This window comes from Hippopotamus amphibius, chromosome 8 (assembly GCF_030028045.1).
Source record: "Hippopotamus amphibius kiboko isolate mHipAmp2 chromosome 8, mHipAmp2.hap2, whole genome shotgun sequence".
NCBI lineage: Eukaryota > Metazoa > Chordata > Mammalia > Artiodactyla > Hippopotamidae > Hippopotamus > Hippopotamus amphibius.
Genome location: NC_080193.1, coordinates 111,407,737 through 111,418,797, shown reverse-complemented (window position 1 = coordinate 111,418,797; position 11,061 = coordinate 111,407,737). Strand labels below are relative to the sequence as shown.

General features: G+C 40.6%; 1 protein-coding gene across 1 annotated transcript in view; it reads right to left on the bottom strand.

Annotated features, from left to right (window-relative positions):
- Positions 1–2,901: 2,901 nt before the first annotated feature.
- TMEFF2 (transmembrane protein with EGF like and two follistatin like domains 2) overlaps positions 2,902–11,061 on the bottom strand; it is a 240,125-nt gene continuing 231,965 nt past the window's right edge. The window contains exon 10 of the mRNA XM_057745708.1: positions 2,902–3,085. Within this exon, the coding sequence (XP_057601691.1) occupies positions 2,998–3,085 (88 nt within the window). The 3' untranslated portion in view covers positions 2,902–2,997. The remainder of the gene's footprint in view (positions 3,086–11,061) is intronic.

The following is an 11,061-nucleotide window of genomic DNA, read 5'->3' as shown; positions in this document are numbered from 1 at the left end:
CTTGGTAGAGTCACACGACTCTGCGTTTTTAACCATTGCTCTGGATGAAGTCCGTTATACAGAGACCTCACTTTGGGAAACATTGCCATGCTCAGCAGAAAGACCCCAAGGCACCCTTTTCCTGACTCCTTGGGGCTAGCAGCTGACTGGCATGGAGGGTTTTATGTTTTGTCTTGCTACCTTTCAGCTCCTCTGGTAACTGACCTTGGCTTTCTGACTATATGGCTACATGTTCATTTTTTGTCTCTAGTAGAATAAGAGTTCACCCTTCTTCCAAAGGCCCGTTTGTCTCTAGTAGAACAAGAGTTCACCCTTCTTCCAAAGGCCCATTTGCTCAGTATGGAGCCCTCTGACCCTGCTCTCGACCACATCTCTGTCTTGTCTTTCACCCCCGACCTGAATCCCTGAGTTTCCCTTTACCCTTGGCTGTAAACCGTGGTTGGTTGAACCCGCATTTGTCATTCAATTTAACCAGCTCCACGTCTGCGTTCTTTGCCAGTCCATCATCCTGGAAACCTGCACAGCCACTGAAAGCCCGTCACCCTCAGGGTGAGCTTGGGTAAAACAGATAGGTCAGTTGTGCTAACTGCAGGCTTTTTAAAAAAGCACCTGGCATTTGAGGCTGTGGAAGAACAAAAAGAGGAAGCAATGCATGGAGATCACAGTGTTTCATATAAACACCTCTGCTGAGAACATAATGAAGGTTAAATTGTGCCTGACACACAGCAGAGGTAACAGGTCTTAAGGGAAGTTGTTTGATAACATCTTTCTAAAAGCAACCAAATCTACGGAGTTGCTACCAAGAAAAGGATGCTATTATGGGCTCATTTTCCAAACATTCTAAACAGAAACAAAATGGTCCTTCTTCTCATTTGACTGGCATTTAGAACACTTTTCCCCAGCTATCACTGAGCTTTGCAAGCCTTATTATCGAGATGCTCAGAAACCCGGGCTGAGCGGCGTTCATGCTCATTCTGACCTTTTCTCCTTCCTGGGGTTTTCTTTGCTTGTTTGACCTTGTGGCTGGCTCATCTTTTCAGTCAGTGCAAGCCTCCATGTCAGAAGTAATTCCTTTTGGACTGCGGTGTGGTTTGGTGATGTGATTGGGTTCACAAGAATTAGAAGGGTTTTTGTTTGTTTGTTTGTTTGTTTGTTTTATTTAGTTTTGTTATTTATTCAGCCAAGAACTGACCAGTATAAATTCTGGGTTTCCTTCAATCTTTATGATTATTTCAAGGCGTGATATCCTTTGTCAGGATCACCTGGGGGCGCTTACTCAGAACTTAAATTCCCAGGTCCGTCCTGGGTCAGTGCATCTGCCTTTATAGGTGTGGAGCTGAGTGCTTTTATCAAAACAGCTTCTTTAGATGATTCTCATGCACACAAAAATTGAGATCCCTTACTCCAATTGCCAGATCTCCTCATTTTTGTAATTTAAATACCTATGAGATATTTAAAAAAAATACGAACAAAGGACAATACCATTTGTGAGCATTCTTTTAGCACAAGTTCACAAGCATACTGTACACATTTAAGCAAATATAGAGTGTTCCCATTTGCGTGCCTAACACCTCCTGCTGAACAAAAGCTGCAGAGATCTCTTTAAGATTTTCTCACTACTACAACTGCTCTCACCCTTATTTGGCAAGAACATTATTAGAATCTTACAGCTTCTTTCTTATCAGGCAATCATTCACTGGCTGAACAAACATTACTGATAGTGAAAGGATGGGAATCTAATTTAAGAGGAAAATTATACTTCTCTATTTATAATGTCAGAAAGCATCTCCAGGTAGCCTTTCTCCTTATGGCACCCTGACCAAAGAAAGTGTGGTGACAGTGAGTATTACTGAATAAAAAGAGGCAACTGTATAACACATTTTAAAGCTTAACTCAAGTTTGAAGTCCATAAGTAATTATAATAAAAGGCCAATTGGGAACTGTTGTGAATTATGTACACGGGTAGCTTTATGGGGTTTCAGAGTGGCCTGTGAACATTAGGTGTGGATTACAGACCATTTTGATGAATTATCTGAACTTCAGATGGTAGTTTTAGACCCTGTTGAGATAAACCCTGAGTACTCGGTAGGAAGTTATGACCCCAGTGGGTAAGATAAGTCAGAGGAGAAAGACTTGAGGCAGAGAGACACTTGGAAAGATGTAGTGGTCTGCTGGGTATTGGCCTTGCTCTTCTATACGTTTGTTTTTTTTTTTTTTAATCATGTAATACTCCCAACCCCCAGCTTATTGGTCAAGGGGAGGAGAGCTGACCCACACCAGATTAATTAGATTATCTTTCAAGTGTATGAAATCTTGGGCTGGGAGACCTGAGAAGGGAAGCTAGTAGCCCAGAGTTGGGTTTAGGGTGGAGCTGGGGAAAGAAGTTCAACAAACTCTTGCTGCTAACTACTCTGGCTCCTGACTTTCCTAGGCTTTTTGTGAAAATTTTGTTTCTGTTGAATGTATGAAATGCATGGTATTTGACCTTACACAATTGCGGGATCTGGTTAGGCAGTCTCCAAAATGCTGTGAACTGAGCACACACACCTGGCCCAGGATTCAGAGACGCTGAAGGGGAAGCTCCAGGGGAAGATGGAGCAATGGCAGGTCTGGCCACTGCCTCATGCCGATGGGCGGTGGGTGAGCCAGTGGAGCCGCCGTGGTACGTGTGCTACACGGTGGTGCTGCCTCATTCCCACGGTCCAGCTTGCCTGCAGGACTCACAGAACCCAGAACCAATTCACATAACTTAGCCTTGAGATTCTATTCCTTTGGAACCACTCTTGGATTCAAAATCTAAGTTATTTAGTGTTGCATAATACAGTATGATAATACATAATACAGTACAAAACTTGGTAGCTGAAGATAAGAAACATTTATTTACTGATAGTTTCTGCGGGTCAAGGATCTGGGAGCCACTTAGCTGAGAGATCCTGGTTCAGGGTCTCTCACAAACCTACAATCAAGTGCTGGCTGGGGCTGCAGTCATCTGAAGGGTCAATTGCGGAGGATCCACTTCTGAGCCATTCTTGTGGCTATTGGAAGCCCTCCGTTCCTTGTTATGTTGGGCCTTTCCACAGGGTAGCTGGCTTTTCCCAGAGAGAGTGACCCAAGGATGGATAAGAGAGAGAAAATATCTAAGATAGATGCCATAAAAAAGAAATAACGTAATCTTGTGCCATCCCATCCCTTCTGCCATAGTCTATTCATTAGACGTTAGTAAATCTAGTCGACCCTCAAGGGAAAGGGATTATACAAGGGCATAAATACCAGGAGGCGGAGATCATGGGGGCTATTTGAGGCTTCCCACCACAACTTAAATTTATTTTCTTTTTATCGTGTGCTAACTTGAATTGTTTTCTATTAGGTAAAACCAAGTAAATAGTCCCTAATGTGATGGGGTTATAAGAGTTTGTGCTAGAAGCAAGAGTTTGGGGTTTTGCAATGAAGCGGGTAGGAGATAGACTAATACACATAAATATTTCATCCAATAGTAAAATATCATGAAATAGGGAATGATGATATTGCCAATGTCGGGTACTGGTTTAGAAAACTGGGTTTGCCTTTTGGTCATTAAGTTCACCAGACAGGTGACGTGGAGCAAGTTATAAAGCAATTTAAGTCATAGTTTCCCCACCTATAAAGGATACCTACCTCATGGGGTTTTAAAGAGGATTCTATGTGTGTGCATCAGAGGGTCTCAGCAGGGAACAGATGGACCACCCAAGTCAAGTGATTGAGAAGAATTTAATAAAGGGAGTGTTCACAAAGGTATAGGCAGGGTTAAGGAAAGCAACAAGGGATGGTGAAATAGAGCAGTCACCACCAACAAGCCTGAAGGGGCAAGGGGAGGAATCTGTAGCTGTAGGAGATGTTTGCTGGTTAGGGTTTTCCATGGAGGAACACAGCCAACCTGCTGTGACAAGGCAGAGAGGGATTAATACCCTGATCTCACTTTTCTCCCTCCCACCCATCTGCTGCAGTGACTGGTACATGTAAGTTCAACCCATCCAGAAGTCAAAAGGCAAGGGAGCCTAAAGATGCAGTCCAGAGTGTCAGCCTCCCAGGGCACAGAGAAAGGCACAGAAAAGGATGAGGACACCTACAGAGTGGCTTTGAGGGGCAAATAGAAATTATTCTGCAATAAGTGCTTAATGCCAATTATGTCAAAAGCTAAGTGCCCAATTAATGTTAACTGTTATTATCATTATTATTGCCTGCTAATGGGATACATGAATGGAGACAAGATGGGTAGAAAGTGTGTGTGGGGAGGGTAGAGAGACTTCAAAGAAACCTCATTTTTCTGCCTAGGAAGATGAGGTCTGGCTATCCCAGCATCAGAAATTCAGGCAGAGTGGAATCTATTCAAGTGTTTAGTGTCATTCACATAGGTCAAGCTAGGAGAAAAGTCTCGCTCATTACAACACCCAGTCCACAGGCCCAGTAAGAGGAGTTCTCCTCTTCATTTGCTAATCATTTTGGAATGACGGAAGCTTCCTACATGACATGTTCTAGCAACTCCTGTGCTAAGCCCCCACCTTTGAGAGTCAGCCTTACTAGGCATGTTGCCCCAGCAAAGCTCTGCTCTCCAGCTTTCCTCCCACCCAGCTGCCTGCCTTGCTCAGTTCAAATAGCTGTGAAAGGGGCCACTCCCACGTAATTCAGCACGGAGTATTCTGAGGTATCCTAAGCAGCAGGTTGGCATCAGCAACAGATGGCGAAACTGTGTAATATTGAGTAGAGGCTGCAAGGAGAGGTAGGCATTGAGGCAAGGAGCCAAGTGGGTAGTCTGGGAGCTGGAGGGCCAAAAAGCAGAGAGAACTCTTGTTGCCAAAATGGAATGATTCCTGTGAAGTTGCAGACTTCACAGCCCCTATGTTCTCCTTCTCCTTCTCTTCCCCACAGCCCATCTCCAAAATTCAGCACACCTCGTTTACCCATTTTTCTTGGGTAGTCATGTGCCACCTCTGCCCCCGAGTATGATTTTCCCTCTAAGGCTGAACTTCAACAACTCTATTGTGCCTTTAAGGAAGAAATCAACATGGTGCAGATGGTAGCTCAAACATATTTGTTTCTGTGTCATCTGCTCTGAATATAAATATCAATTCAGTAACTTCACTGTTGTAAGTGATAAGTTGAAACATCATCAGTTGTTTTTTAGTTAAATGACAGTAACAAAGTGAAAATCACCATTAAAAAGGCTATATTTGCATATTTTTATGCTGTCAAAGAACATGGCACTAATGTAGCATAAGGAGAATTCTTAAACAGAAACATTACAGTTTTCAAAATCTAAGGAGGATCAAAAAATAAATGCTGAAACTTCATTTATAAAAAGAAACAGGGAACAGTTATTCCACTGGCAGAATAATAAAGGCACTTTCTAGTGACATTTTTAATAGCATATTAATTCAAAATTGTAATTTTGAGAAGGAGTGATTCTATCTACATAAACACTAAATGCATTCTAAATGCTTGGTATTATCATAATGACTAGAAATTAAATTAATAATGCTAGGATAGTTAAAATCTGATGTAACCTTCTTGAATCTTTCCTATCTACATGAATCATTTCTCATTCTTATTGAACTTTCATCCTGAACTTCATTTATTGTTTTAATTTTTCAAAGACCTGAACGATTCTTCAATTTCAGGAATGTTTCACTTTTGAAAGTTTGAAAGGCATTGTAGTAATTTTGAGCCCACCAAGCATTTTAACAGCTGTAGGGCCTGATTGTCAAACACATACATTATACACGCATGTAGTCATGATGTTGCTGGTAATTGTCTTGCTACGCTGCTGCATTTGCCTGTATTTTACAATCAAGATGGCTGAATTAAATAGATACTATTTCAATCCTGAGTGGAGAGAGAGGGAAGGCTGCCCTTTCAGTCTAAGGTATAACATCTGAGCAAGGTTTCATAAAATTAAGATATCCATAAGTCAGGGGAAAAGGTTTCTAATCCCATCCCGAAGAAGACTTTAAAAGTACTAAAAAAGGTTTTGGTAAAGAGATTCCTTAGGGAGAGTTCTTCGCTTCTTTTCGTCTCTTTCAAGTATTCATCAGGACAGTCAGCAAATCTGATCCTGCTGATCGTAGTGCCTTTAATGAGACATAGGGCAGCAGGCAGTCTTGGTTTCAACAGGTATGTACTATTTAGGGCTTCCTAGACTCAAAGTCAGACTTAGAATTTGATTGTCTGGTGGATGAGTATCCAGGGTAATTCACAGAGAGCGGCTCTTTTCCCCAGGAAGTGTAAACAGGATCCGGAACCTTAAACAGTATGCTTTGCTCCACCTCCTCACCATTTGGTAAGCTTTTGTTTTAACTGAACAAATCCTCGGATCTCTTTGTTACCTAGACTATATCACACCTTAAGAAAGTGATTAGGAGATGTGACTGATTCTGAAACACAGCATCAAACAAGGCAGACTGCGCTTTGCCCAGGCTTCGCTTTCCCTGCCAAAACATCCTGCTGCCGAAATGCCGCTGTGGTGTAGTCTTGGCCACAATAGCTGTGGCCGTCACAGCACCCAGACAAGAATTTTCAAACGCTGTGCAAAACAACCACCTTCTCAAAGCTGGTATTTGTGCTCTCAGACTTGGGTTCTCATCACTCTTTCCCCTCAGATCTCCCCAAACCCAAGTCTCAAGAATGGTACCAAGAAGGGAAAAAACACGGCAATGCTAAACTGTAAATTTCCACAATTAATTAGAAATTATATATTCTGAGTGTTTTGTTGTTTTTCAACTGGAAAAATGTAATGATGTTTGTTTAAAAATAAAGGAACCAATGCGCATTTTCACAGGTAGTTTGGCTTCATGGATTTCCTTGCAATTTGTTTTTAGAGCAAGTCTCTACTCAGAGATTAAACGTACATTGCTAACATTTTGCCCTGGTTTCTATGTACTCAATGCGGAGGTCTTTGCAGTTGGTAAATCCCTTTATAGTTAGCTAAGGCTGTCCTTGCATTGAATTTGTAGCTCCTAATATAGTTCTGTCCCCATAGTCTCTTCTTGGAATAGTTCATTGGACCCAGGACAGATCTGAATGGACCCAATTCAGATAACAAATACAACACAATTAAATCTCCTTGGACCTCCAGTTTACTTTTCTTATACCAAGGAGGGAAAGAGTAATCAAATTTTAATAATAAATGTGCAGACACATAATAGTGATATATGCAATTAAGAAGAGTATAATCTCTGATAGTATCTTACAGATTTTTCTCTCTGGCACATCTTGGGTCTGATAGATGCAGTGCCTTCCATCTACTAATCATTTTTATTAACATTCACTAAGCAGGTTCTTTTCATTTGAAATTTAAAAACAGACAGGGATTGCAATATAGATCCTTAGAAGTAGGTCATTTAAAATGGTTTTTCCTCTCCTCACTCTCAACTTTTCCATATGACAAAGTGTGGCAGATGAAATCCAAGGGTACTCACTTTCCTCACCAGAAAGTGTTCTCTATTTGCCTTTGCTGGTGGTAATTTATTCGAAATACATCTCTTTCATCTATAGCTGACCTCATGGAAAGCAGGGTTCATTTTACAGTTTCTACCCTGGTAGCTTTGGAAGTACTGTTCTTAGGTAGCTAACATTTTTCTTTTTTACTTGCATACCTTCACATGAATGGCTAACGATAGAATCAAGACCTGTATCTTGAGCAAATGAAATCAGACGAGGTGCCCCCCGTTCCTTTATTCCTGCCTAGATTTGTTTTGAGTTTTATCTTACATATCAGTTCATCTTTTGGCCATTCTGATTTCTGCCATGCAAAACCACTCAAAACCTGTCCCTCCTTTGAGAAAAATCATAAATAAGTGATATTAATAAGAAATAAGACAAGGACATGGTTCCATCCTGACTATTTAAAGGGTATGCCTATGCCACCTCAAAATTCCAATTATTAGCATTTACTCATTTTCCTAAATGAGCTTTATTATGCACCTTTATTTGGCAGTCAAGGTGGCCAGAGTGTGTTGTCCCCCTTGTGCTGCTTTGTACTAGGTATTGAAAGGACAGAATGAGAAACAGGGAAAGAGAACGGCTTTTACAAATGAATCTTAGAGTTCGAGTGTCTTTCAGAAGCAACAAATCATTTTTAACCTGACAGCTCCTAATTAAATTGATTGTGAGATAAAATGCACCCAATAAGTGTCAGACTCACATGAGTTAAAAAGCCTGGTGGGTTGTGAAAGGCATTTACTGCTCCTAAACCTTCCTGAAAATGGATGCCCTTGAAAGCTTTCCTAGCAATGAGTTAAAGATCTCAGCTGGGGGCTGCTGACATGTAGTAATGACTATAATTTATAGCACACCAGCTTCATACTACCCTTTGCCCCACCAGGGTGCTGCCTGGAAGCTGGTATGGCTTATGGAGGGTTAGAAGGAAAAAAATGGGGAAAGGAATAAAAGGCCTCCCTTTTAGCAGCCTCTGTACTATCAGCTTAGACTTTTGGGGCCTCTTTCAGAGCCTAGTAACTTTCAAATTGAACACGTCTTATTCAACTTCTACTGATTTAGGCTGTAACAGCATAGTTATGTTTCTGACTTACATAGCCACTTATTCCATGTAGGTTGGCAGAAGCTCAGAGGAGACCTTAATTTCATTCATTCGTTCATTTATTCAACAAGTATTAATTGAGCATCTACAGTGTTCTGAGAACTGTTCTAAGTACTGGGGTCATGTGAACAAGACAGGCTTCTTGATCTCATGAAGTTCAACATTCCTTGGGGTTAGAGGGGCCAGAGATGGTAGAGAGATAGAAAACCAAGTAAATATATACATGAACAAGATAATGTCTGATATGATATAATTTATAAAAGTCTGAAATTATCTTGTTTAATTCTTTCCCATGGCACATATTACTCTAAGTCGAAAGAGCTATGGGGCTAGCTGAGGTCCCTAGAATTGGAAGGATGAAGAGGAGAGGAGAAAGGAGAGAAAGGTAGGAAACTAAAGACAGCATCCTTATACTGAAACAGGTGTTCTGGTGTGGTCATAAGTTGTCTCTGAGTATAATTTTGATAGCACAAATTCGAAATAATTAGAACAATGGCAGTGTTATGGAAACAATCATTTGTGTGGCCAACAGGTAAATTTGACAGATGTGTGACTTCTGACATGATGGTACTATAAAACAAAAAGTAATGGAAACAGCATGCTGTCATGGAGCAGAATGGATTTTGGCTTGATCTGGTTTCAAACTGTGACTGTGGCTCTTCCTGGCTCTGTGACCTTGGCCAAGATATTAACAACTTTACAGTTGTTACTTTATAGTTACTTAGTCATAAAAATGGTACAGTAATATCATGTTTCTGAGGCTCATTGTAATATGTAAGTAAAAGAGCATTGGTAAAGTGCCCAAAACAATACCTCTCCTACAAAAGAGGAGTAAGACATCAGCAAAGAAGGTCTCGTTTCTATACTTAGTCATAAAGTGTAATTTTATGTATGTCATACATTATCACAATCAATAAATCATAATATCAATTCTTAAAAATCCTCAGACCTAGAAAAAAAAGTCCTATAAGGACAATTTCATTCCATTACTATCAGGTCAAATAAAAGTTTTGGTCTGAAATGGAAGGGGTTTTGATTTTGTGTATTCAGGATCAAATCTGGCATTGTGTTCCTTTGAGTATGGCCACTATTCAAGTCATAGCTTTTGAGGCTTTTTGATACTGTGAAACAACAACTCAATGAAGGATCAGAAGATGGAAAAATTCATGGTTGATTCATGCATTTGAAAGTGACAATGTCTTATAGCATCAGGTACAATGTGAAGCAGCTAGTGCCAGGGAGATGGTAACTCAAGAGAACAGAGAGACCTTCAGTTCAAAGAAGGAAAAAAACCCCAACAACTTAATCTCTCTAAAGGCTCAGATCCTGACAGAAAAATTTGCACTGATGAAAAGAAGGAAAAAAACACAGATGACTGGACCAATTTTCCCCCGAAATTACAAGGTGGCTGTATACTATCTCCAGCCTCTCCAAGGATGTCTTTGAAAATCTCCCCCACAGAAGCCCTTCTGGATCCCAGCACCTGAAGAAGTTCTCATCGCTTTATGTTTGGTGCAGAACAAACAAGGAAGGATTATGAAGTAAAATAATTTTGTATAGTGTACTATGAGATCTCACATATTAAATGTAATTTTTGGTTAATAACCCTCTTATACAAGTCCTTCGTGTGCTACAGGTATCTAGTTTATTATGCATAATGTTTAAAGGTATTGCTAAAGAAATGAACTTAGGCCCTGAGTTAGGAATGGGTTTCTCTGTTTTTCAGTTTTCTGAAAATAAGAACCAATTTGCCTAATTTCAATTTACAGTCCTTTCCTGGCAAATGGAATCTGCTCTGAGTATAAGATCTTGCTCTTCTGTGAATTTTCTTAGGAGCTTGCAGGTTATCTTGTCTCTCTTTTTCGTCTTCAAAGCCCTTTCTTATGGTATCCGGTCCTTCTGTGTACCAGGTGAAAAGAGGGTTGACAAGGTGGCAAAACGAAATTGCCATCTTTTGTGGTCAGCCAGTGTGGTGAGCATTCGGCCCCTTGAGGTATTTTTGTGCAGCTTTTCAGAGAAGCATTGCCTTGTCTTCACTGAACTGATAACGATGAAACTTCAGTCCCTGTTGCCTTCAATCATTTTCTTATTGTGCCAGCTCAATGACTTTTCTTCAATTCCAGCTTTCTGGCACCAGGTCTGGCAGAGACTGGGAAAAAAGGTGCTTTTGGTGTGGGTTGCACTGAATTTCACTTTTAATTCCCCGTTAATGTGCAATCTGAAGTCTTATTCACAGAAAAATTGTGTTCATGTCTGTGGCAAAAAGGAACACAGAAAAGTGACAGATGTAAGATGAGAGAAGAGACAGCCTTTAATCATTTTGTTGTCAAAGCAGCTTTGGATCGCCCTTTGAAGAAAGTATTTTCCTCGCCGCTTCTGGAAAACTAGGGACTCATTCTCTTGCCCTTTGCAGATTCCTTACCTAGACGGTTTAAAATTCCGCACTGGATACAAAACTTCTAAACCCTAGATCCTTGCTACGGAGCACT